Consider the following 27,832-nt stretch of genomic DNA (forward strand, 5'->3'; position numbering starts at 1 on the left):
ACCTGCAGCGATTCTGTCTCAGCTCAAATCCACTTGTCATGCATTGCTCAAACCTCAGTGAAATGACTTAAGCACAAGGTGGTGTATTCATCATCACTTTTGTCATTTGAACAGTTTTATTTCATTATGTCAAATACAGGAATTTCATGTACAGAAGAGCAACTGGAAACTAGAGAATGAAGTAGCTGTACAATATATACACATCAAAAGAACAGGAGTGCTCTACAGGTATACCCTCTGAGAGGTCAAAGAATAGGAAATATCAATCAACAACAAACAGATAAAAATGACTGACATTAAACACTGACGTTTATGATTTTGGATCATTTCACTTCACACTTCCTTCAAGAAAGGCGTGCTTGATTTTTTCATTCATGGTCTAACAGGCATTACATCCTCTCTCTTATTGTCTTCTGAAGAACAACCAGAAAGAGCTCAGCTTAGTTTTAAATACATGTCCCCTCAATCAACTGTTTCTACCTGAGGCAGGCAGCAGAGAGAGACCATCACACAGTCTTCAGAAGCTCACTGCTGTCTCACTCACCTGCACTATACCGGTCTGTCTGAGAGACAGGTGGGCCATTTTATGTATAACCCTTTAAAACATTTTTCAAAAACAATAACAGCAAACAATCCCATCTTAGGACGGTCGTTTTTGGAAATGTCCTTGTATAAATTATACAAACCATAGTAGTTAATACTCTGTAGGTCTTAACAAAGAACTCTTCTGTAGTGCTAATCCCTTTTTTTACTTTTGTGGAAATCCATCACATTCACGTAGTCCACTCCCTCCATCCTTCTTGAAATAAAGAGGTACTTTAAATGGACTTAATAAGAAAACTTTAAAAGTTAAATCTCCGACGAACAAAGCAACAGTTGTTGTCTCACTACAAGCATCCGTACAGTTCCGGTAGCGTGATCCATTAGTTTCACAAACTCTGGATGCCTCTACCCTCCTCATGCTGCAGGTGGATGTGTGAGTTGGGTGGCTGGGGCTGTGGCCCTCCTTCAGGCCTTGGCACTGAGGCTAAGCAGTTCCATGAAGGAGTTAAAGAGGCTCTCCAGCCAGCCCTGGTTAGCCATGCACTGCTGCACCACCTCCTCCTGACCGGGGTCCTCCGCCGCCTGCTCAATGCTGTCCGTCTGGGCGGGAAGCAACAAGTCAGTCACAAATGCATACATGCAGTGCAGAAGTCCCTGTGGTAGACAGCTCACTACAGTTTATTCTAACCATCTCTATATCACAGGTGTTAGCCTTTCACAATGCAAAGCTGATGACAAAACAGAAGACCAGGTACAGAGATAAGGGAAAGACTAGATCAGTCATTGTCTCGATCAACACTCAGAGCAGAGGAAGTGTGCCAGTGAGAGCGTTTCATACACAAACACACAGATGGGATATTGGAGCCAAACTACTACCGATAAACTCATTGAGCGTTGGTGCGTCATGCTTACCTCCTTCTTGCAGTGCAGGAAGGTGTGGTACTTGTAGTGGTGAAGGGAATGATACAGACTGTAGATCCGGCAACTTTCAATTGAGAGCTTTAGATCCTAAAAAAGGTTGAGACAAAAAAAAAAAAGATTGAAGATTTGTTTTCCAGCATTGTCTTGTGGAAACGTTTCCTCCTGAGTGACTGTCCCACAGGTCATGACAATAACAGGAGCGTGTCTGAGATGAGATCCATGTTTACTGCTCTTCAGCAAATCATAAGTACATTATGAACAATACATCGTCTGACTTCCCTCTATTGAGATTTCTGCATCACTCCACTATGATAGAGGATCAATGGCCTTTCATTTGGGATGCTCACAGCGTAGTGCTTATAGCCTGCTTCTCTCTAACGTCTTCACTTCTACTCATCTCCACGCCAGCCAGCAAAGTAAAGAACTGCAGCTGCAGTAGTGAAGCACAGACTGTGACAGAACTGTACGTTCTCAAGCTGCATGGCCTGCTGACAGCTCCATGCTTTAAGCTGAACTGCATGGTGGACCACACTGCTGTCCTCCTTCACCATCACATTATGTTCCTGGGTCGCTCCCAGGTCTCATTGGGACCTCTTCATGTAGTCACATATCTCTCCCTCATCACCAAGCCTTTCATTTAATCTGTTGCTTTAGTCATGGATCAATTGCTTAGAATACGTGAGTACTTTACAGTCATTATATGATCATTACACGGTCGTCAATAACTCATATTTGACTATGCGTCATATTCTATCTTCTCTCTGTGTTCATTAAGTGTGTATATAGTGTCATATATCTGAGAGAAGTTGCCCTGTCTCTTGTCTCTAGTATCAGAGTCCATGAAGTTCCCAAGAACTTGAAGAGAACTTGAAGATATCTAATATATTTCCATGTTCCAATGTTCACGCTCAATCACTACGACAACGTTGAGAATGACACCAGCGGTACAGTGTTCCTCTAAAGACCAGCACGCTAAAGTGACTCGTGTTGCAGGTGTACAGTCTCGACACAGTGTTCCTGGACACTTGTTGGGCTGCTTGTTGAGTCCATATGCTGCTTCAAACTGGCCTATCATCACTGTAGAAACATCTGGGCTGCTATGCTGTGAAGACTTTTATTTTTGTCTGACTAACTTCAAACCCCCACTTGTCAGCTTTTGGAGCTTTCAGTCGCATCCCATGGTCTTCATTCAGCAAATAGATCGGGCTGAAATGTCATCACGTGACATCAAGTGTTACATACAGGGAGAGCTGTCTCTGGCGTCAGACGTCGACGGCCTCGACTACTGGTTGACCTCTACCTTTGAGGTCTTCCCAGTGGCTGCTGTGAGAGGTTTGGTCTGGTGTTCACCGTTCATTCAGGCTCTTGTACAGGCTCAGCATATGGCTTTACCCACAGCTATGCTGCTGTCATACACCACTGCAGTCCTGTCTTTAGGGTGTCCCAGAGCCATGTGTGTATGGACAGCACTTAACAATGTCAAGGCACAGCTGGATTGCCCCTGCTGGGCTTCCATATTAACTCCACACAGTGCTACAGGTGAGGTCAATGTTGAGTTGCCAGGTTTGTGTGTTTTCTGCTGCAAATGGATTATTCTGAAGAGTGAAGGAGCAGTAACTGTGCTGATGATTTGGCAGCTGCTCTACTACTACTAGTGGGAAGGATTACTCTGTGTGAAGGATTACTCTGTGTGAAGGGTTACTCTGTGTGAAGGATTACTCTGTGTGAAGGATTACTCTGTGTGAAGGGTTACTCTGTGTGAAGGATTACTCTGTGTGAAGGGTTACTCTGTGTGAAGGATTACTCTGTGTGAAGGATTACTCTGTGGGAAAGATTACTCTGTGTGAAGGATTACCTTGTGTGAAGGGTTACTCTGTGTGAAGGATTACTCTGTGTGAAGGATTACTCTGTGTGAAGGATTACCTTGTGTGAAGGGTTACTCTGTGTGAAGGATTACTCTGTGTGAAGGATTACTCTGTGTGAAGGATTACTCTGTGTGAAGGGTTACTCTGTGGGAAGGATTACTCTGTGTGAAGGATTACTCTGTGTGAAGGATTACTCTGTGTGAAGGGTTACTCTGTGTGAAGGATTACTCTGTGTGAAGGGTTACTCTGTGTGAAGGGTTACTCTGTGGGAAGGATTACTCTGTGGGAAGGATTACTCTGTGTGAAGGATTACTCTGTGTGAAGGGTTACTCTGTGTGAAGGATTACTCTGTGTGAAGGGTTACTCTGTGTGAAGGATTACTCTGTGTGAAGGGTTACTCTGTGTGAAGGATTACTCTGTGTGAAGGATTACTCTGTGTGAAGGATTACTCTGTGTGAAGGGTTACTCTGTGTGAAGGATTACTCTGTGTGAAGGGTTACTCTGTGTGAAGGATTACTCTGTGTGAAGGATTACTCTGTGTGAAGGGTTACTCTGTGTGAAGGATTACTCTGTGTGAAGGGTTACTCTGTGTGAAGGATTACTCTGTGTGAAGGGTTCTTTCTGACCTGTTGCTTAGGAATAGTCCTCTTGACCCGGTTGAGGGTTTTGCGGTTGTACCCCTCCCCTCCCAGGTGCACTTTGACAGCTCCAGATTCCAGGGGGTCTGCCATCATTTTGGGGAATATCTGTAAAGCCTCCTGGAGAGAGGAAAGCAGAACGCAGCCAAAGGCATGAGTACAGCTCTCTGCAGTCTCTGTTGTTTGAAACCCCTACAGCAAGGTATTTACTGTCACGAACGTCAACGGACGTCTAACACACTGGTCTGAGAAGTGCCCATGAAACAGAGCGGATGGATGCGTAGGTCTACCTGGTGCTGAACACTCATGTTGACTCTCCTCAACAACCTCTTCTTCTGTTCACCGAGCAGGCCATCAATTTTCCTCATGGGTGGCAGGTACAACTCATCTGAGGAGAGAGCAGCAGTAGTGAGTAGTAGAACAACCATTTACATTGATTACTGTCACTGCCTATTACCGTAAGAGACATGCAAGGCACGTTGAAAGTGTGAGCAGGTCAAGAGGTTTCTACCTCCTAGTTGATAAGCACCTGATTCTACACCTCCTGGTGGGTGAAGGCACAGTCACAAGGGTTGATGGTGAGGCCTGCTGTTTTGACGAGCTGGAGGACCTAATGGACGTGTGCCACATGGTCCTCTTAGAGTCGATAGGCAGCCAAGAGGCAGATGTTGCCGGATGTCAAGCAGAAGTCTGCAGTGGCTTACATTTTCAAATCCCCATGAATACAGCTTACTGCAATAGCTTCCTAATCATTCGACTGCTCCTTGGACACTCCATAAACAAGCACTGGTGTAAATTTGCGCTCATCTTGCATGTGACAAACTTGTCGAGATGGCCTTGGCACAGAACAGAGAAGTACTTGCTTTTTCTACCTGGACAAGAGGGTTGTGTACGCCTCAACTCCCAACTGTAGAAAGCATCTTACATCTCTTTTAATGGTCTTGACAAATGGTGAACTCGCTGAACTATGAGCGGTATGGGGGGTACCTGAACTTCTACTAACAGATTATCTTATCTTACTGTACATGTACTACCTTGCCTTGAGTCCCTTCCACACTTAAGGACATACTAGAGGCAGGGTGTTTATTTCCTCTTTTGAAGTTGGCACTTTAGCTCCATTGTCTGACACTCCTGGACAGACGGTCGAAGTTCAGCTTGATTTGGTTGGGAATGAAAAATACATTCAACCACCCAGAACTCTACAGCATGCCTGAAGCTCTGATGTGATCTGACATCACACCGTCAACTCATTCACACTTCAGCCGGAGCCGTTCATGTGAGCGCTCACCATCAGTGTCCTCCAGGGCTTGGATCATGTCAGGGTCCAGCGCTGTACTGACCAGCATCTCCACATAGCTCCTGAAGATCTCCCTCATGGCTCGGCTGTTGACCCCACCCCGCACCGGTCCTACAACACAAGACGCCACACTGAGGGCCTGAACACAGCAGGCACTGACCTAAGGACATGCATTCATATGTGATTAACCAATGTGTGTGTACCATGCACTCACACACACACACACACACACACACACACACAGGACAGCTGACCTTCGTCATCGCTGGGTTGGGAGGAGTCAGAGGAAGAGGAAGAGGATGGCACCTCCTTCAGCCACTTCTTCCTCTTCTTGGGAGGAGGCTCCGCCTTGTCCTTTGAGGTCTTGGCTCTGGACCGACAATCCATCTTCTTTTCTCCTCCTCTCTTCTCCTCCTTCAACCTTGCAAACCCCACTGTGCCATCTCTCCTCTCTCGCTCCTCTGTCACCCTTTTCTCTTTTTCATGACCCCTCTGTCTCTCTTTCTCTTTTTCCCTCTCTCTTCCCTCCTTTTCTTTCTGCTCCCTCTCCTTCTGCTCTTTCTCCTTCTCTCTCCGCTCCCTCTCCTGTTTCTCTTTTTCTCTACACTCCCTTTCTCTCTTTTCTCTCTCTTTATCTGTTCTCTCCTTCTCTTGTTTCTCCCTCTCTTGTTGCTGTCTCTCCTCCCTCTCCCTCTTCACCCTTTCTTTCAGCTCTCTCTCCTGTATCTCTTTTTCTTTTTGCTCCCTCTCCTGTCTCTCCCTTTCTTTCCTCTCTCGATCCTGTTTCTCCTTCTCTCTCTGCTCCCTATTCCTTCTATCCCTCTCTTTCAGCTCTCTCTCTTTTCGCTCTTTCTCATACTCCCTTCTCTCTCTGTCTTTTTGTGCTTTCTCTCTTTTCTCCTTTTCTTTCTGCTCCTTCTCCCTTCTTTCCCTCTCCTCCGTACGTTCCCTCTCTTTTTGCTCTCTGTCCTCTCTTTCCCTCTCCACATTCTCGTTTTCTTTCCTTTCCCTCTCTTTCTGCTCCCGCTCCTGTTTCTCCTTGTCTTTTTGTTCTCTCTCCCCTTTCTCTCTCCTCTCTCGCTCCTTTTCTACTTTCTCCCTGTGCTCCCTCTCTCTCTGTTCTTTCTCTCTCTCTCTCTGTCTCTCCTTGTCGTCTCTTTCCCCTCGAGGTGGGGTTTGATTGTGAACAGAGGGCAGCTGCAGCGGTAATGACTGGCGTCTGTCAATTAGTGAGAGCAAAAAGAGAACCAGGGTGAATGAAGCTGCCGCGTCTTCAGACCTAGGAAGACGGTGAGCTGTTTGAAATGAATCAGATCTGTGGTTTGATGTAGCTTCGGCTCGGGTTCTCGTGTTACTTTCCCGTGTGAGTCGGTTCCTCTTCCTTACCTCAGAGTGAGACCGGCTCTATGCCACGGCTTCCGAGAACACACCCTGACATAATCTTTTTTGTTGACGTTCTCCAAGAACTTCACATACAAACGCTGGTAGCGCATTTTGGCATCGCCAAAGTAACCCAGATACTGAGGGAAGAAACATTAAGAACAAGACTTTAGTGAACAGCATCGCTCTCTACGAAGATATTCTGATTACAATTGTTTGAATTCCGGGAGTTGGAGTACAATATGTGATGCTATAAGTGGCCTATAGGGGGGGACAAATCAAACATTAGTGTGTAGACAGAGCGCAGCACTTTATTTCACTTGTAAACCATTTTCCCATGAAGGGATTTCCTCTCTACTAAAGCAGCTGATCGGAGGGCACTGACACCAATCAGCCTAGTGATTAATGCAGTTATTACATGATTAAATACATGCATTGGTTACAAACATCAGTCCTTGTCCTAACTCAGAGCATTCTCTATAAAGACAGTGTTCACCCTCGGTCTGTCCTGTTTTTAAGTGTTTCAGGTTCAGAGCAGGACAAACTAAGACGTCTGTTGCAGTACTGCTTTGTCCTGCACTAAGCCCCACTGGTAGGAATGGTGCTACATTGTGCTGGGGGGGGGGGTTAAGAAATGAATTGTCCTGCTCAAAACAGATACTGCCCTTAAGTACAAATGAAACAGTGGCTGTTTTCATAAGCTTCTTGAATACGTATGTCCTCAGTTGTTAATGTTGTTCTGTCATCATGTCTGTGTAAGACCTATACAAGTCTGTTTAAGAAGAAAAGATAACTAGTCTGCTGCCAGCATTATCTTGAATCCAGAGAGAGAGAATATATGAGATATTACATACACCTATACCACAATACCACTAGTGTAGTCAAAGATCCTTTACTTGTAAATATGTTCTCTGCCCAATTGAACGCACTGTTGATAGAATCTGTGTAAAACGTACGTCTGCTGGTAAACTCACGTTACTGGATGCACAGAACTGTCTTTGACCATCTTTGATCTCTGGGCTGAATTTCTGGAGCAAGGCTTTCTGCACCCTCCAGATGGGCGGGGGCTCCCGGCCTGTCTGCAGGGCCACCTGGTGACACCGACAATCACAGTGTATACCAACAATCACAGTGTACACCAACAATCACAGTGTATACCAACAATCACAGTGTATACCAACAATCACAGTGTACACCAACAATCACAGTGTACACCAACAATCACAGTGTATACCAACAATCACAGTGTACACCAACAATCACAGTGTACACCATTAATGTAACGGTGTTTCTTTACCATGCACACTTCCTGAGAGCTGTAGGGGGAACTCACCTTAAGCGTCCCGATGTCCTCGGTTCGAACCACAAACTCGTCCCGTTCACGGAAGATTCCCTCACCTCCACTCTCGCTGTCCTCCTCTTCACTCTCCCCTGCTATGGCGGCGTCAGCCTGCTTCTTTGCCAGGTGGAGGGAGGTAAGACGCTGAGATGTTGGGGCCTCTTCCGGGGTTGGAGGTGATGGTGGTGGAGAGGATGATGAAGAGGGTGAGGAAGAGGTGGGTGAGGAGGGGGAAGGCTGCTCAGCTTCGGGTTCCTGGTCCTGATCAGAAGATGAGGGAGGAGGTGTGGTGGATGGAGGGGGAATGGACTGGCCCAGGGGGAGGTTGGAGAGAGGTGAGGATGGGATAGCCGGAGGGGAGGTCGATGGGGGAGGGGAGGTACCAGTTGGAGCCGGTTGGTAGGAGGACTGCTGCTGCTCAGAGGGAGGATAGGTTTGAACGACCTCTTCCTCATCCTGCTGGGTCGGCAGTTGGGAGGGTACGGAGAGACTCGGGGGAGGCAGGGGGGAGGGTGACGAGTATGTGGGTGGAGTGGAGGGGGTGATGGACGGTAATGGGGATGGAGGGGCAGGAGCAAGCATGGGTCCTGATGGAGAATCTGAAAAAAACAGGGTGGGGGTGAAAAAAAGTTCCAATTGCCCGGCACTGTAAATGTTAGGGGGGACATGGAATCACCGAGTGCTTCCTTTGGCCTGTTAGCCAGGAGCCTCTCTGGGAGGAGTAAGGAGCTCATGACATCACATCCACCACCGCTCGGTCAAAAGCAGACAGAACAAACACATACATTACCTTCAACTTGAGGGACCTCCAAAATCTGCATTTCAGACATCCGCTCCTCCTCCTGCTCCTCCTGCTCCTCCTGCTCCTCCTGCTCCTCCAGGGCTCCCTGCTGCAGATTCTGTGGATTTCTCATGTGTTCTTCATTGTCTGCAGTCTCCCTCCCTCCCTCCCTCTCCTCTTCTCCTCCTTGCTTAGCCTCCCTCTCATCCCCTTGTTCTCCATTCGACTGAGGGGAGACCAATTTTTGCTCTTCCTTGTCCTGTGTGTGATCCTGCGTGTAAGTGAGCACCTCCTCTTTTCCATCCTCCATGCTGGGGATGAGGGGAGGCATGGCAGGGAGCGGGGGGCTGAGCGGCGGCTCTTGTGGGATAGGCGGGGACAGGTTGGGTGGAGCCTTGGCCGTGGCAGAAGCCATTGCAGCAGCTAACGAGTGTGGGGTGTCATAAAGGGCAGAGATGGCAGATGAGATGCTTTTCTGCAGGTCCTGGTTTTTACTGACCGAGTCCTCCTCATCAGAAGAGAAGGAGGGCAGCGTCTCCAGGTTTCCTTTTAGCTCCTCGTCCAGTGGCTTGCAGGGACTCGGGCAGCTGCTGAGAGCCAGGTCTGCCCCGTCGCCCTGGCCTCCCTCGCTGAATGTTCGTGAAGGGTGCTGTGGAGGAGTTGGCGGTAGGGGGGGAGGAGGAGGCGATAAGGGCCTGATCCCTCCCTTCATAGAGGAACAGGAGTTTAGGGAATCCTGCTCACTTCCGTCATGTCCCAGTTCAAGGCCTGACTGTTTTTTGCCTGTCTTCAGGAAGTCCAAAAAAGAGGCCATGAAGCCAGGTTTGAAGTCGAAAGCCTTCTCATCAGCCTGCAAAGGCAAAAGAGCATAACCTCATCACTGATGAGAGCCTCATGATGATGTCTCTCCTTGTCCACTGCACTGGCATGGTTTGTCAGTTAGCTGTATTCCTCTGTACACTGCAAAGAACAGTTTCAACTAGTAATTTGGTCTCATGTTCACTCAACAAGACTGGTCTGTCTTTAAAGCAGCGCTCATTGACTATTTGACCACAAGATGGCAGCGGAGCAAAGCTGTTTCCATAACTGAACATGTTGGCATGTTGTTGCCAGCAGACACAGAGCATGAATGAAGGATGAATGAGCTCATATCTCCTCCACTACAAGCTCTGGTCAGGCCTTCACCGACTAAGGAAATAGGAAACAAAGCTTGGAGTGGTGAGAGAACCCAAAACAAAGAGCTGGAAGATGGAGCTGAGGGGAGCTGCAGATTGTTGATATTGTAGAGAACAGTTATAGTCCATTTACTATACATACAAAATCACTCCACTAGAATTAAAAAGGAAAACATCTGACATGGCATTTTAGGGCTTCATCTAACTGCAAAGTATCTTCATCTTCAATTAATGTGATTAAGTTCACTGATTGACTATTTAGTCTATAAAATGTCAGAACATATGGAAAAGTGTGACATGATGTCATCCAACATCTGAAATCTAAAGACGTTCACGTTACTTTTACATAAGAAAACACATGTTGGGCTGAATTCATCATGAATTCATGATGAATTGATTACCTGATGTAGTCGTATCAGCTGTACATGCTGCTTGATTTTAGATAGATCCAATTATCTACAGTTACTTTACTTGAGTGTGAAAGTAGACAGAGTGAAGATGAATGAGAAGTGATTGTAAACAACATGGATGACAGCTTTGTTCTTGTTGTTTGAACACCTGAGGAATGCATCGGGATTCAGCTGACGTATTGGTCATTGGGACCAATGCTATATTGTACAGTCATTCTGAAACTGATCAACTCTGTACAGCCGTAAGAAGCATCTGCAGCCTTCTTATATCCAAGAGCATCTTTCATCTTTAACGTTTGAGATGAAATGAATAAACAACAATACATTTTGCTTACTTTCTCAGCTCTAAAATCTCATTTCAAGCGATTGAATAAATACAGGCCCTGGATGCTTGGCTATAGGTAATGAAGCTTAACAGACAGCAGGTGGCAGCAAGGGTTCTTTACTGAAAAATGTAGTAACCGTGGCAACAGCTGCCCTGGTAACAGCCATCTCTCTCCTCTCTCTTTTGTCAGTCAGAAAGAACTGGCTGTCAGTCAACTATAACCTCCTCCTCTCCAAACCTCAAATCACAGAAAACACGACTGAAAACTCAAATCTCTTTTTGGTTCCGCTGGAGACGACGGCACCAAAACACCTGAACATTGGGTTTGAACACAAAGCTGGGCAACGTGCTACCTTTGTACACCTGTGGTGTGAGGGAGGTGAAGAACGTGCTTCTCTCCTTCTACCAGAGGCTTGAGTTTGAATGGATGAGGTATGAATTAAATATGAAGCTCCTGGCTTCGCTCATTTTTGTAGAGGGTGTGAGGCAACTTACTGAACTGGAGAGCTTCTGCATAGCAGCCCAGGCTTCAGGATTCAGTGGGTCGTCCATGTCTTTCTTCCACATCATCTGTGTTAGCGTTAGAGGACACTGCTTGTTAGGTATATCGTTTACTTTTTCTTTACATGAACAACAATGTGATGAATGAGGATAAATGTTCATTTAATCTCTTAATATCCATGTTGTTGTCCCATCGTCTCTTTTGCCCCCCTTTCACATTCTACTCTAAAGAAGGAGTTTGAACATGATACTGTGTTTACCCAGATGCATCAGTAAGAACAGTGTTTGTCTTGTGAAGTTTAAGAAACAAAAATGATGACAAATGAACTGAAATAAAATCATTATATTCAATATTTAGTTGTCAGTGACTACCACCAGCAGACCTGAGTGATGCTCTGCAGTGTCTAGACTGTACTTTGCCTTAAGGTTCTTAAAGGAATACAAATGACCATTTGTATATCAATCACTCACCCCGTTACCTTGAATTCTTAAATAAAACTGCAAAAACAGCAAAACTATATGAAAACATGCATTAGTAAGCCCTCACACTTATCCAGTCATACGCTCACTACTTCACAAAACACAAAGACCTCAACAGTGGTTGAATGATTGATATACCTGTAGTCATTTTGTGGGTGAAGTATTTCTTTAAGCCATGCTCTTAGCCAGTCAAGGCCATTTCAATGTTTGGACCTTAAAACCTCCTTGGTTGCCATGGCTGCACTACAGTAAGGCTCACTGCCCTGCTGCATTGTTCTGAAATTGCGGGGCTAGATTTTTAAGGGGCTGAGTCCTTAAAGCTGACTCAGCAATTCAACATCAGTCCCTGGTAATGTCCCCACATGTGCAGGGATACAGAGCCGGCGTAATGAGAGGATAACTGTTCAGATACTGACTAACTCAACCGCATATCAGCTTGGCTTGATTTGAAAATCTAAGGTTTCTCTTCACAGTCAAAATGCTGCAGATGCAGTATACCACACTGTTGCTGAGGCAACTAGATTTAATTTCCCTCCAACATGAAATACACTTGAAGCTGTCATGCATAGGTCCTCTGCAGCCCTGCGTAATATCCACCACTCCTTCTCCCACACCCTGACATCAAGAAGTGAACAACTGGTACGATGTAAGCAGCCTACATGATGCTGCTTGATTTCAAAGACACAATGATGAAGGGTTTCTGACTAACTAATTATTCTAAATTGACCTTTGCATCAAACCATATGGTCTACCTGCAAATATAAGTTCTGGGGCGCATGAGTCAAAACAAATTAAAAAAAGGAAGCAGAATCCTAGCTGATAAATAAAGCAACAATTGGCATATAAACTATGAATTACATCCTCTTTTAGGGTTGTATCAGGAGGCAGGTTCTGCTCCCCCAAAAACTGTCGTCTACAAACCTCCTTTTAGAAAAAATAAATCCAATTATTCAAATAATCACATCATTTTAGCCTCGGATTCCTCTCAAATAAGATTTCTTTGCAAGATATTTGTCATTAAGCCGTTCCCCTGTGAAGAAGCCCCTCCCCCTCAAGCTGTTGTGTATAATTTAACAGGGAACTGAAAAAACTCTCAGCTTCCATCACACATCGCACAGCGCCAGTCCATTCAAATGTGCATGGTAAAATCTGCATTAAATTCATATAAGGTGCTCACCATCCTTCAAACTATTGAATATTTCAATACTTGGCATTGAAATTATAACAGAATTTACACTTCAAATAGATTTGTACAGTCACAACAAAGACAAGTTTATCAGAAAGAAACCCATAAGGGAGCTTTGCCAGTAGAACTAATGAACAAACAGAACTTCTATTTAGGATTTTCGGATGCGCTCTTTACCTCTACAGCTTTCTGCTGATGCTTCATCATCTTGTCTTGAGTCTGGCTCTCCTCATTTCTGCTGATGTCCATGGCAGCACTGGGTCCAGGACTCAGTCCCAGAGATGGTGCCGACCCCAACGAGCCGTCAGACAGACCTGGCTCAGTGCTGGACAGTGAGTCTGTCCTCAACAAGCATTCTGATGAAGGCATGGTGGGGACGGGCAGTTTGATCTGGAGACAGACAAGTTGGATGGAAGGGTCAGGGTTGGATGGAAGACATTCAGAAAGATTTTAGGATAAAATATACAACCTTTGTTTCTACAAGACAAGATAAGCCAGTAATACTGACTTTGTTGGTTTCACAGAGATAGATTACACTACTCTGTAATGGTCAGCATGACTTGTCCTGTTTTGCTTTTAAACTAATCTCATTTGTGTCGGGTTGGAACTGGCAGAGGGAAACGTATGGCACCTGTGGTACCAAACGTATAAAGATGTATTGGGGGCATATTCGTAAGCATAAGAACAATTGCTGTTCAATTGGTTCATTTGTTTGTGTTATTGTGTGACTTTGGTGAATCCGAACCAACCCTTTAAAACACAGTAACACAAACAAACTAACCTTTTGAGGCAGCTGTAGACCAGCAACTGCCATGTTCTGCGAGGTCAAATGACTGTTTTTGTCAAAGAAGTCTAGTGGCTTTGAAGAGAGCACAGATAAGGGCCTTAGTACACTCAAACTGAACGTTTTTGTTGTAGCACACGTCCACGGGCGTCCACAGCTCCTGTGCTGGTAGGACCATTATCTACTGTAGGTAATACACTCACTATACAAGTACTTCACACAACCCCACCTCAAAACATCCAAACTATCCCTTTAATGCGCACAGCAAATAATCAAAACCCAAGTTTACCAGATAAATTGCATACACACGCACAACATATGTAATCTTTACTTGTTACATTTCTATGTGTCATAAACTGTGAGTAGTTCATCATCACAACTTCTATTCTTCTACTTAATGCAGGTATGAAGTTAACTAATGTCCTACTCCAAGCTACGTCCGTTTTAGCTCATTCTAACGTTTTAGGCCTTCACTATGACTCTTAACCAGTACAGACCCAGATCAACTGGTCTTTTCAGGATTACCTTGATAGGTCTGATTGGATCTTGCTGCAGCTGCCGGGATGACTGATGTTGTTGTTGAAGATGATGCCTTTGATGTTGCTGCTGTTGATGATGCGGTTGGTGGTTAGGACAGGAAACATGCTGCTGCTGATGGTGAAGGTGATGCTGTTGTTGTGGTGGTTGGTGGTGCTCCGCCTGCTGTCCGGGGTGGTTGTGTGGATGCTGTTGGAGATGCTGCTGTTGGCTGAACTGTTGCTGCTGCTGATACGGGAGGCTTTGAACTTTGTTCATATCTTGATGCATTTCAACATGCACTTCCTCCCTCTTGCCTCGCCCTCGGCCCCGGCCCCGCCCCCTCTTACTTTCTCCAGTCACTGATCCCATCAGCCCCCTGCAGTAAGGAGGCTCTGGAAGAGGACGTATGCGTGGTCTACCTCGAGGGCGAGGAGGGCCTTCACGTTTTGGTTTAGTTGGTTTCCTGCCTCTTTTTTTAGGGCCATCACTGGGATGCAGTTGTGGAGGATGTCCAAGGGATGCGTAGCTGGAGGGGTGGCAGAAGTCCATGTCACCCATCAGTGGACTGAGCACATTTACTCCTGATGCGCCACCAGCCTTCCTACAACTAGACACCAAGTCAGGAAGCAGGTCAGGAAGGCGTCGACTGTTAAGGCGAATATCAGCTGGAACATCAGCTTTATCCTCATCGTCCTCAAATTCGTACTCCTGCGCATAGTTTTTCTTTGTTTGAGGTTGTGGCTCACGCCGCTGTTTGAGCAAGTGAAATGAGCTGGTCTTCAGCAGTTTCTTGGGTCGAGAGGAACAGAATATAGGTGAGGTCAGACCAGTAGTACTTGAACTTCCACCCACTCCTACAGCCCCCATCATCTTGTTTACTGAGCCATCCCCTTGAACTGCTGAACTCAACCCCATAGAGGGTGTTTGGGATTGGATGAGGCCTAGCTGGTCAGTATTCACAGTAGAGGGAAGCTCGTGGGTCTTCATAGAGTCAAGGTCTAAGTGTAGACTGTCATTCCCTGTTCCTGGAAGGCTGTGGCAATACTGTCCATAGCCTTGATCACTGTGATGACCAACCATATCATAGCCCTCTCCAGCACCTCCTGTTTTTAAGGCCTCCATACCCTCTCGCCCCTGCCCATGGCCCTGGGTAAGGCTTTCTTGAGCATCCTGTCCTGCCCCAGAATCCTCAGCACAGCTTGATTTGTAATCAGCTGAACAAAACATGTCCTCCATTTCAGGAAAGAAAGAGCGGTCTTCATCGTGTAAGAGAGAGTCTGGAAAGCAGATGGATGTTAGAGGCGCAAACCGCTGCTGTTGCTGCTGAACTTGACTCTGTCCTACTTTATCCACTGGGCTCACTGTGTCAAACTGGTGCTGTTTGAGCTGGTCTAGCTGGGAGTGTGACAAACTTTCAGGCTCTCTTTGTTGGCGCTGCTGTTGTTGTTGCGTAGTTTCCATATTTGCTGTCATCCGGTGGGAGTGTGGGTGAGCTAACTGAGAGTGTGCCATCTGATGGTGAGAGTGTGCTTGCTGTTGATGGTGGGCATGGGGGTGGGCATGGGCCTGAGGCTGGTTGAGGTGGTGCAGGTGTGAGGGGGTAGACAAGCCCAAATCTGGTTCAGAGAGAAAGTCATGGAGATCTGAGGCTGTTTGTTGGGTATGGTGGTGGGGTGTAAGTCGGTGCTGCTGTCTATGTCTGTCTCCACCACCTCCCTCCCCTCCTGTAACATTCACCCCAACTCCAGTTCTGTCCAAAGCTCCTCCACCACCTCTACTGTTCTGGGAAAGAGATTGGTCTAGCATGTCGAGCGGAGACAATGAGCTCTGACTGGCTCGGGACTGATCTCTTGGCTGGGCTCCAAGGTTGTAGTGTGTATCCAAACCCTGGGTCTGGAGCTGGAGTTGCAACTGTGAGGACCGGTTCTGTGCATGGGATTCCACTCCTGCAGGCCCTGCTCCTCCAGCTGAACCCATCATGGCCTGCTGGCTCAAGGGATGCTGCTGTTGCTGTGAAGGGGCTTGTTGGGGGTCCATCTTACTGCGAGTGGTATGAGAAAGGACAGATTGCAGCATGTGAGTTTGCTGGGGGGGGTCTGGCGATGATTCTATCAGGGAGAGGGAGACCTGGCTTTGTCGAGCCTGCTGCACATCTGGTGTGTTACACAAGTAGGCATTGTCATTTGCATCTGACGGCTTCTTCAGCTCCATGTGAGGGTGGCTGTGAGAGTGGGAATGAGGATGGCTATGCTGAGTATGTTGTGAGTGCTGTGTGTGTTGAGTGTGCCGAGAGTGCTGGGAGATTTGGGGATGCTGAGAGTGTTGCTGAGAGTGTGATGGCACATGTGAGGTGTGATGGGAGTGCTGTGTGTAGGGGTCCTCTCTTCCATAATGGACCACAGAGCCCAAGGAGTCATGCTGTTGTTGATGGGAGTGGGTAGTATGGGAGTGGGAAAGAGAGTCAGTGATCCCTCCTACCCCTCCAGCATTGGACTTTGATATGGTCAACTCAGATTTGGCCTGTTGCTGTTTCTTCTGTGATGCTTCCAGTTGACTGTTTAAGCCACTTGCAACATCATCAATTGCCGTTCCAGGACCTGAACTGCTAGTGATGTTATTGGTACGGATGACACTCTGAAGGTGGTAGCGCTCTTCTGAGATCTTGTTAAGGTCATAGGTCACCTCCTTGCCTTCCCCATTTCTAGCTTGTGAGTGCGGCTGTGGTAGTTGCTGAGGAGGTGGATGATGCTGGGAAGGATGGGTAGTTGAGCTCTGGGCATGTAGTAAATGGTGGATGAGGAAATCATCATCATCCTCTTCATCATTTTGAGATTGCTGAACTCCCAACATGTTGGTGTCCGTTTTTGGCTTGGGTGGTGTTGTGTGGTAGGACTGGCTCTGCGCTTGCCGTGTATCAGGGAAACCTTGTGGTGAGGACATATAAGCAGGAGAGAGCATGGAGGACAAGTATTTGGTGGGCCCTGCGCCTCCAGGGGACTGAGCAGGGCGAGCAGAAGCAGGAGAGTGCAATCCAGGGCGACTGATAGTAGAACTGATGGAAGGCGAGGGGCACGACTCAGGCAGGTGGTAAGAGCCGCTGCCTCCATTACCACCACTAGCAGCCCCGCTCCCTGACCCTGCAGATCCAACGCCACTGCCAAGTGAAGTAGCTCCTGATATGGGTCCACTTACTGTTGATCCTCCAGAACTCCCATACCCTAAGGATGGACTGCCTGCTCTTCTGAGAGGAGTTGAGCCAAAGCTTGAATCTCCAAAGACTACCTCTGCAGAAAACGAGCGTCCTCCTGAGACTGTACCGGTGAAGGCCTTCCCTCCAGAACCCCCTGATCCAGAGCTCAGGTCTTGGGCATGAGGTGAGTTAAAGCCTCCATAAGACTGGGTCATGTGTGCAGATGGAGGCTGGTTGGGAGAGTAGGACTGGGCATGTTGCTGGGTAGGGGTCTGGTCTGGTAGGCCTGTGCTGGATTTAGCCACAGGTGGAGAGCCATAGGTGGAGAGGCATTGTTTGGGTGCTGGCTGTTGAACAAGGTTGGATGACACCACTGGTAGAGGAGGTGGTGCTGGTGCTGACTGAGATGGAGGCTGCTGACAAGAAGGAGCAGACAAGGAGCCAGTGCTTGTCTTGGAGCTTGAAGAGGATGAAGAGGAGGTGGAGGAAGCTGATGGTGGAGTGTGTGGGGTACGAGAAGAGGATGAAGCTGAGCCTGTAGAAGAGTAGCCACTACTGGAGCTGGAATTCTTGGGTCCCTTAGTGCCAGACGAGGAAGGAGCTGAGGAGCTGGAGGACGAGGATGTGTAGGGGGTTTGGATGATAGGTCGATATGTCTTGGATTCCAACCTTGGTGAGGGCTTGGGGTCAGAGGATGGACTTTGCTCCCCAAGGGGACTGCAGGACAGTCCAGCATGCCGGTGGTGGCTGGCTATCTGCTGATAGCTTGATGACCCACCACAGCTGACGTATTGCTGTGGGGGGAGTGTTGTGGAATGTGTGGGGGACGAGCGTTGGTAATGTTTGATCACACTGTCCTGTCGGGAAACTGCCCTCTCTGAAGAAGGCTGTGGTGGAGGGGGAGCCGCGGACAGCAGGGCTGGTGTGGAAGAAAACATGGAGGCATTATAAAGCTGGGAGGACTGGTTGTGGAGCTGGGAGGACAACAGGTTGAACTGAGGATGGGGCAGGTGGCAATTGGAGGAGGTGGGAGGGGCTTGAGTCTGAGGAGAGGCCGGGGGCTCCTGGGAGCCCCGATAGGGGGCACTGTGGGAAGACAGCAAGCGGTCAAAGCCCAAGTTGGCCTGGGAGGGTGTTTTGATGTGCAGCAAGGGATCATGGGGGGATAGCAAACCGTTTGAAGTCGGGCTAAATGTAGGTGTGTCCTGCAGGGATAGCGAGGGAGTGAAAGATCGTCCAGAGAAGGAGCCAGGATGCTGGTATGCAGAAAGGGCGGAGGAGGAGGGAAAGGAGCCGGAACCAGGAAGTGCCCCTGACATAAAGAGCTCCGCTGGGGCCGGTGTATGCATTGCTACAGAACACAATATTACATGGACAGGGTTGGTAAATGCAAGTCACTATTCACATGTAACAAATTAGCACATTTTCAGTTTGAGACTACAAACGTTTTACTTGTTGGATGTTTTTGCAAATCAAATGAATGCAGCTGATTTTGTAAATTAAACTATTATTTATTATTTAGGAAGAAGAGTATTTCAATAGAAACTAGAACTAACGACATATGGTGATTTTTGTTTGTTTGTATCATTACACTGAAAAGCTGACGCTCACCAGTCTGCCAAGAAGGAGTGCGAAACTGAGAGAGGAGGGAGGAAGCCGAGGGTGGCGGCTGTGGACCCCGCGACTCCAGAGCTGAAATCAGATTCATGACGGAGGGGTCAGGACCCGGGTGATTGGCATGATGGAGGCTGGCGTCAAATAGCCCCGACAGGCCTGGCAACAAAACACAACTCTCACTTAATTCATATTCATTATCACATCATATTCATATCATACATCAAAGCATCATCATATAAACAGTTAAATAAAACTTTCTATTTTATTGAACGACTTTCATTGTGGCATATAACAGAGTCACACTTACTATATGTTGATCTCTGTGATGCAAAATAAAACTAAGTGCAGAAAAAAGAAACTCATTTACGTCCTGCTTCTCTGCACTATCGAGACAATAATATTATTTTCCTATCTGGACAGACATGTGTCAGGTGTGTCTTCTCTTTTGAACTGTTTTCATCATGCTACTCTGGGATTGGCACAGCTGTTTAAAAGATATGAGACCAGTAATCTAAGTGGTTCAGATCAATCACCCCACCTTTCATTTATAACCAATTGTTGGGCACATGTGAGAAAATGTCACCTGGAAATACTCACACACAAGATGTAGCACCGCGCAATAGTTGGCCTTAATTCTCACTACTAATCAGTTTAATAACTACAAGCTTGCACATCATCCATCACAATGTTGTCCAGCTCTTCCTGGGGAACCCTGAGGCGTACCCAGGCCAGATGAAATACCACCTCAGCTCTCCCCTTTCAACATAAAGGAGCAGCGGCTCTACTCCCAGCTCCCTCCGGTTGTCTGAGCTCCTCAGTCTATCTCTCAGGCTGAGCCCAGCCACCTTACGATGACGCTCATTTCGGTCGCTTGTATCTGCGATGTCATTCTTTCGGTCACTCCCCAAAGCTCATGACCATAGGTGAGGGTCGGAACGTAGTGGTGCATTCTGGCACAGCTCCCCCTTCATCTCAATGGTCCAGTACAGCACCCGCATCTCTCACTTTGGTTATACAAGGACCGGATGGCTCATAGCAAAAACCCCGGTACCCCATATTCATGCAGTGCCCCCCACAGGTATCCCCAAGGGACACAGTCGTAAGCCATCTCCAAGTCCACAAGTCACATGTAGACTGGATGGGCAAACTCCAGGTTTGACAATCGGCCGGAACGTCCTTTCCAGCAACTTAAAATAAAGTCTCCCTGTGAGGCTGAGCAGTGTGATATCCCATAAATATCCCACACTCTCCGGTCCCTCTTTTTTTAAAAAGGGGACTTTCTGGGAACACCGTCCCCTACGTCCACGCGACACTGAAGAGGCGTGTCAGCCAAGGCAGCCGAACGTCCAGAGCTTTCAGCATCTCAGAGCGAATCTTATTCCCCCCTGGCTTCTTCAAACTTTGCATCCTCCTGGGTTCACATCAAGCACGCCGTTCCTCCAAAACAGCGGTGCTTAGCTGGGGGCTAGTGAGCATCCTTCCAGGAAAGAAAACATGATTAAGTGCCCTGTATGGTGCCCTTCAAGTAGAGGAACATGTTTGAGTGCCCTACATGCTAAATAACTCCCCACTGCATGCAGCTGGATCCCTTCTTGATTTGGTTTTCACCCCTGTGCCTCAGACAGCACACCCTGGATAGGTCACCAGTCTACCACAAGGCTGACACTTCTGCACAGGCAACCTTCCACCTTCACATTCACTCTAACCTACAGGTTATCAAGACTTGCCAACAGTGGTGTGTGTTGGAAAAGTTCAAAATCCAAAATATTAGCTGCATATCTCTCAACCAGACTGTGGATATAAACACATTTGATTTGAATGTAAATATCCTTGAATAAAGCTGGTATCGATGCCCAAATACAGACTGTAAGTGGACAATGGACTGTACTGGTTCTCTCTTTTCTGGTCTTCTGACCACTCAAAGCTCTTTAACACTTCATGTCATCATTCACCCATTCACACACTGATGACAGGTCTACCATGTAAGGAACCACCTGTCCATCAGGACTATCTAACATGTATACAACATTCACACATAGAAAGAAATACAGTATTTCTAGATTTGTATTTTTACAGATATGTCAATGAATCCTTACCAAGCGTGCGTCCAGCTGCACCCCAGGCTCCACCCTGCCTGGAGCTTCCTGGGTGGTGGTTGGTTGCATAGCCCTGGAGGGTGTGAGGAGAGCCATAGGTTTGCCGATGGAGCAGCTCTGAGTCTGGATGGGACGACCTGGAGCTCCCATACACGAGGCTGAGGAACACATGGTCATTAGGTTTGCATCCTACACATGCCCTGATTTACAGCAAGTCTGCTTACACAGGACTGTTAGGCCTAGTAGTCCATGTACCTGTTTAAGGCATCCACACTCCCCTCTCTCTGTATGTATCCCTTAGGAATCATATAGTATGTACCTATCTATCAACCCATTGTTCAGGGACCCTAACCCTAACCCCAACACACAGCCTCTCTCTTTCAGAGGTTCCCAATCCTCAGGCGATGCTGACGAGTTATATTTTGTGGGTCTGCTGACAATAAAGACAGCAACATTTTAAAAATGATGCCATTATACTGTGACGCAGTTAACACTTGGAGACAAAACATTCTGCTCCTAAGGTTAACAATGCTGCCGTGAAGGCCTCATACCTGCTGCTTCATTGTATTTTCAAGGCAAAGTTCTATCAGAGAGAAGTCAATGTTCTTTCATCGGCAAACAACATATGCCTAGAACTTTTTGGGCCAACTGCAGCTACTGACGCCGGGCTTGTTGCAGCCGATGTTCAGGGGCGATTGTTTCGCTTCACAAAGTGTGTGTCTCTGTGTTATCGGACTGGTTCTGATGGACTGGAGGTGGTTGACCTTGGCTGGCTGCTTCCCTTAATCTTTAGCTTGTCCAGTAAGAGTGAAATGTTCTTATTCACAAGCTGCCAATCACTTGCACATGATATAATATTTCATATTTTACATGGTATTTCATTTCTAATACTGGACAAAAAAAGGATATTTTATTACACAGTCGTAGAATATGTAAGACCCTTCATTATATGAATGTGTGTATTTGTATAATGTAGTATTTATATATTCATTTGTGTAAAATATAGTGGACAAAATGATGACTAAATTAAAACGTTTCATACAATTGTATAAACATTTTTGTTAGTCTTTTGGTTTTCTTTGTCTCTTAAAATAGATTGAAGATAAAGCTGCCGTTGACTATGAGCATTGATACACTGATTTTGAGCCTGTTTAATAAAACCACAGACAATAAAACATCCTTTGATGCTTTACCCACAGGTTAGCACATGAACGTGTTGAGAGAATACATGGGCTGCTACTAGCGCCGTGCTACTCACCGCTATCAGAAGGAGCTGCTGAAACAGAGCAGCGAATACTGAAAGCGAGAGCAACAAGTCAGACCCACACAGACCATGTGTGCACACAGCGCCCTGCCCCCAAGAAGAGGAGGGAATGCAGCGCAGCAGCGCAGACTCCCACAGGACCCCCCCCCACGCCATCCCGTCTGATGAGTGGGACATCCCTCCATGAGGAGGAAGGACTTCTGTAGTGGGCTAATTCACCCGTCCACTAGACATCATCCACTAGTCTTGGATTCAATACGGTTCCCTTGAACCGGAACACATGGGATGGACTCTACTTTTCCCAGATAGTAAAGATTATTTATTGGCAACCAGCCAATTCCTCACAGATTCCAATTCACAAGTGTGTCCTGGAGGACACTCAGACTCTACCTGACACAGGTAGGACTAGTCTTACCACGTCATGACATGAAGGACGGAAGGAGAGACGCTCTAGTTTGGATGCAGAAGGGATGCAAGTTATGGTGGACGAAGATAAAACAAAGCAGAAGTAGTTTCAAATAAAAACCGATGCGTGACAACTCTCAGGTATGCGTTGAGTCCCGGTTCAGGTTCTTCACCTCTGTCTTATATGCTTGGTGATTTACTGCTGATCAATTGTAGTTCAGATGCTGTTTCACATTTTGACAGGATTGATTCAATCTCATCAAACTGTGGTCAGAGGAGCATTCTAGCATGCATCAAATAGTGATGATAACTGCTGCTGAATCACATTGACCCATGACACCACTACCACTGTCAATACCTAGAGGCTTACCCAGCGGTCCTACATGTGGTGGTGGGCTGTTTGGGTTACATGACACCATTATGAACCTGCTGTGTTGTTTATCCACACAACTCTTATGGATGCTCCTTACTGGTTCGGTTCTTTATCAATATCGTTATTGGTTCTCTTTCATTATTTATTTAATACAGGATTAGACTGTCTTTATATTTTACATGTAACTAAACGTTGAGCAGCAACAGGATGTTTACGACAGCAAAGTCACCATATGAACTATTACATTATCCCACGAGAAACAATCCAATATGTCAATAAAATGAATACTATTCCTGAGTGACGTTTAGAGAGAATGAAGAGCAGACATCAGTCATTCCTCTGTCCCCTGTCCTCTGTCCTCTGCTGATGGGATTCACTGCCTGCATAGAAGACACTTCAGAAATGCTGAATCGTCAAGTATCACAAATCCCCATTAAAAGTAGAATAAAATCAGATTGTATACCTGTGGCCGTGTACTCACATTGATCACAAAATGATGAACACTTTTAAGATGTGTGCAGTTTGTCAGAGCATTGAGTGTATTTTATATGTATATTCAGTATATATAGTAAAATGAAGGGCGTCATATTCTTTATTGAACCTTTATTGAGCTTTATTGAGCCGTTTCTTTTCCTTTAGTTCCTCTATTACACTTTGTGTGCTTGTTTTCTCCTATATTCTATTATGATTCAGCAAATAAATCAGCAAATTATGTGCGTCAAAAACTGTGTCCATTAAGTCACAAAGTGAAAGAATGTCCCCATGTCACAGTGTCCCTGAACTGTGACCACTGCAGAATCGATGTCCCATCACATCACATGAAGACAACACGGTGATACGAGTCTCTCATCTCTCTCAACATGTCTTCTATCAGGTCGACTCTCCACCTTATTCACAAAAGGAGTTTCCATTAGGGATGCTAATTTTACATTTGTTCATGATCGATACAGCGATCATGAGCCGCTAACCGCCCAGACTAGTGCTTTGCATGCGGGGGTGCTGCGGTTGAAGGGCCTGACAAGCCGCCCATCTGCAACAATAACCCGATTACATCCACCATGTACTGACAGTGTGTGCATTACACAGGTCCGTAGGTCGGCCGGCTGCTGCTGCTGCTGCTGCTGCTGCTGCTGCATGCACTGTGAGGACACATCCAGCCACTTCCACGGTACGCCTCCACCACATCCATCAGTACGGGTGTGTGTGTGTGTGTGTGTGTGTGTGTGTGTGTGCAGCAGGCCGGAGTAACGTCGGCCAGTGTCTGCTGGGGAAACACACTGAGTATGAACTTCACAGTAGCGGAGCAGTGCAGTGCATGATGCTGCCACCCCTCAGGAGCCAGCCTCAGGTCCTGTGAGTCCCTGTGAGTGAAGGGTCAGCAGGAAGTTACACACAACTCACTCATTCAAGGTGGAGCAGCTATTCTATTAGCTTTGTTTTTGAAATATTCTTTTAGCTTTGAACTGTAACGGGTCAGAGTTAGAACTGGTTGAGCGATTCATTGTTAACATCTCTAGTTGCTGTAGCAATTTGCACTCCTGCTTGTATGTGAATCCTACCAAACCTACAGTTTGAATACATTGCTATTGAATACATTTAAATTGAATGCAAATTGCATACAAAAAGAGCTCTGGATGGGCCATTATGGTGCACTAGTAAATGTCCCGATAGCACTAACTGAATGAAGCCGTTTTAATCAAATAGGCATGCTGTTGCCTGGGGCCCTATCTAGACTAGAGCCCGTATTGTTGGGAATAAAGAGGCCCAAAAGAACCACGTCACAAAGTCTTCACACGACAGTCACAGCAGCGCCTTCACTTCCCTTTTCCCTCATGGGCTTCTCTTCCTGTGAATGTGGAAAGGAATCAGGGCAAACAAACTGAAAGATGTAAAAGTCATGCTGAACGAGCCAGTGCTAAGTCCTCCTTCTGACTGCTGGCATGTGCTCTGATGGTCTGCTAACATACGGAACAAGCAGCTTTGACCCAGGTGTTAGTTCACCAGTCGAACCTTTTGACACACATATTTATCCATACTGAGTTCACACATCCTAAATACCTCATACACGTTTCAGCAACATCTGTGTCCCAGCATGAATGCACAACACAACGACCTACAGCGTTACAATATATTTAGTTTGTTTCTCAAACGGTAAACCAACATTCCATACAAGGCTCTGTTTTTATGGAGCGCACACCGACAAGTTGACCACACTTGCTGGGACACGCGGCGTCATTCTTTTGAGTTTTGTGTATTCCAAAAGTACAGCATAAAATTAAAGTAATGTTGTATATCCACTATTCATTTTTAACAACCCTGCCTTCTGCATCTGGACAGTTGTCATCCCTATAAGAATGCATGTCTGCCTCTGTCAATGAAGCATTTTAGTCAAAGCAACGTAGAAGTTATCCACAGTCAGGTGTGAAGAGTGTGTGAAGAGTTCTAAAAAGAAAGGTGAATTCAGAGAAAAGCAGAGGACAGAGTGCTTTCCTCTTCTCCTTCGAGCAGCTGAGCCTTCTCTCCTTTCCTCCACACAGATCATGTGACTTGAGAAGGACCACAAGTAGCACTGCAAGAACTCTAAGTAAGAACCCACATGTTACCACTGTTTCAAGACAACACATATTATATATATTATCCATGCAACACTTCCGACACTCTGACATAAATGGATGCATGAATGGAACATTCTACATGCACTGTTAAAGCCTGCCCATTTCCATCTGTTCTACTTAATATGCAAAGCGTGTTTGTACAATGTGAACTCACTCTATTAGTATGCCTGTCATTATTTGCTGCTGATTACACAAAACAAGTGTTCATCTCCTCGCTGCTTCACAGAGTGGAGGGTGGTGCTCTCCGTCAGTCCATGTCCGTCTCTGTCTGTTATACTAACAGTAAAGATCTCCCGCTGCTCCTTTGTAAACCAGTTACGGCTTCTCTTATTCACTCAGTCACTTCATCACTCCTGTGTTCACGCTTTTCCTCAGCAACCTCTCGGCCTGAACAATGTCACACGTCGACTGCCTGCTTCCTCCATTACACCTGTGCTGTCAGCATGTGTGGCATGAACCGATCCGTTCTCTCTGCCAGGCAGAGGCGACAGGAGACGGCTCACGCTGCAGCCTGTGTGGCAGGGTGAGGCGTCCATGCAGGCTGCTGCTGAACGCAGGAAAAGGACGGAGACTCATTATTATCATTTCACCGCTATTCTGTTTTCATTCGACGTTTCTAAAACAACGTAATAGGTTGGAAGGATGTCTGCCAGACAATGGCAGTGAGAGATGGAGCCCTGTGCAGTCTGACGGAAGACTGATGTGGTTGTCAAGGCGACCGCTAACGTGGAGCAAAGCTATGAGGAGCTAGCTAGCGTTAGCATGGCTCGATGCCGCACTTCATTCCAACACACGATGTAAGTGTCAGGAAACCCCAGTCCCTCTGTCACGCACTGACAGCGGCAGCTTGAGGACACCACGCGGACAGAGTTGTGTCCCTTGTTAGCGTTTCAGAGCGCGTTACGTCGCCGTGTCTCTGAGCGGAACTAGCCCGTTAGCTAACGTGTATCACCAGCTTGATACGAACACAAGGGAGCTGATGCGTTCACGGTCAGATACTGGTTAATGTAACGTGTAGCCTGGTCACCTGAAAGCTAACGTTACCAAGTATTAGTAATGAACATAGTAACGTTAACTTCATCACGGAGCCGCGGACGGTGACAGTCGGGGCACGTTTGTCAGTCACGTGACATGCTTGTAAAGTCGTGTTTACTAATAAGGGAGAATGTCACCAACAAGTTCATCCGTAGCTTAAGTCACATTTGAAACACGTTATGAATAAATGCATACCGCTGCTGTCACCATAACCAGCTGCGTCAGTAGTTTACTTTCAGTTTGACCTTATTTAAATGACGCTTTCATATCAGATCGATCGATGCTTCGGATCACTGTGTGTGGCGCGTTGTTAAGGCTGTCTGTGTATCTGACGGAATGCAGTAACGCTACACGGCGGGCTGTAGCTGTAAGCATCGCGCTGCTTTGATAAGTAGCCAATTAGTGCTGCTGGGGTCCAACCTGCGAGTGTCCCTGTCACGCATTTGTCAAGTCAGAAGCAGCACAAAGCTGCAGCGGAGACAATGCCGTGCTGGACCCGAGATGTGATCTTTCTTTCTTTTTTTAAATAACAGACTCGATCTGCTTCCAGCAACCCATCCCCCCCCCCCCTCCCCCGTGTCCCCCCTCTCCTGTCTCCGTATCACTATTAACCTTCCAACGCATTCCATGCGTTTTGGAGACAGCCCCCCGTACCCCTCCCCTCCCCCAAATGACAATACGGCTGTCTCTACCTGAGGCTGGTGACCGTGTAGCGGCACCGCGCAGCCCGGCTGCAGGCAGCGCTGAGGCATTGTTAGAGCCAGTCCGGCAGCCTGGAGCAGCCGGAGGAGCGTGCGGGTGCCCATGCTTTGGCCACCGGAGCTTACCTTGCTTTGCCCGATCTGTCGTAACTCCATCCCGCCCCGGCCCCTAGATCTCCGAAGCCTGCAGCGGGATAATTCCTCTCCATGAAAGAAAGGACTGGATGAAGATGGACAGATAGTGAGGGGGAGGGGAGGGAGGAATGTCTTCTCTGTTCTGCGCTCGCCTCTGTTTATTTCTCTGCTTGACGAGCCTGTAGACTGGGAGGAATGGAGGGAGGAGAGAAGGAGCGAGAGCGCGGGGGGGGGGGGGGCACACACAGCAGCCAGGA

The 27,832-nt window shown here is 46.9% G+C and overlaps 1 protein-coding gene across 1 annotated transcript; it reads right to left on the reverse strand.

Annotated features, from left to right (window-relative positions):
* Positions 1 to 82: 82 nt before the first annotated feature.
* Positions 83 to 27,762, reverse strand: prr12b (proline rich 12b). Its single transcript, XM_068724763.1, has 16 exons — positions 27,567 to 27,762; positions 21,048 to 21,205; positions 18,946 to 19,107; positions 14,151 to 18,685; positions 13,019 to 13,231; positions 11,170 to 11,244; positions 8,774 to 9,614; positions 7,978 to 8,582; positions 7,619 to 7,735; positions 6,651 to 6,784; positions 5,519 to 6,483; positions 5,256 to 5,375; positions 4,258 to 4,355; positions 3,956 to 4,087; positions 1,456 to 1,551; positions 83 to 1,143 (listed from the first exon to the last, which is right to left on the reverse strand). Exons 1-16 carry the CDS (start codon positions 27,647 to 27,649, stop codon positions 1,009 to 1,011), a joined length of 8,469 nt encoding a protein of 2,822 aa, XP_068580864.1. The 5' UTR covers positions 27,650 to 27,762; the 3' UTR covers positions 83 to 1,008.
* Positions 27,763 to 27,832: the final 70 nt, after the last annotated feature.

This window comes from Cebidichthys violaceus, unplaced genomic scaffold (genome assembly GCF_023349555.1).
Source record: "Cebidichthys violaceus isolate CVI_PGR_0920_01 unplaced genomic scaffold, fCebVio1.0.p SCAF_32, whole genome shotgun sequence".
In the NCBI taxonomy this organism is placed as follows: domain Eukaryota; kingdom Metazoa; phylum Chordata; class Actinopteri; order Perciformes; family Stichaeidae; genus Cebidichthys; species Cebidichthys violaceus.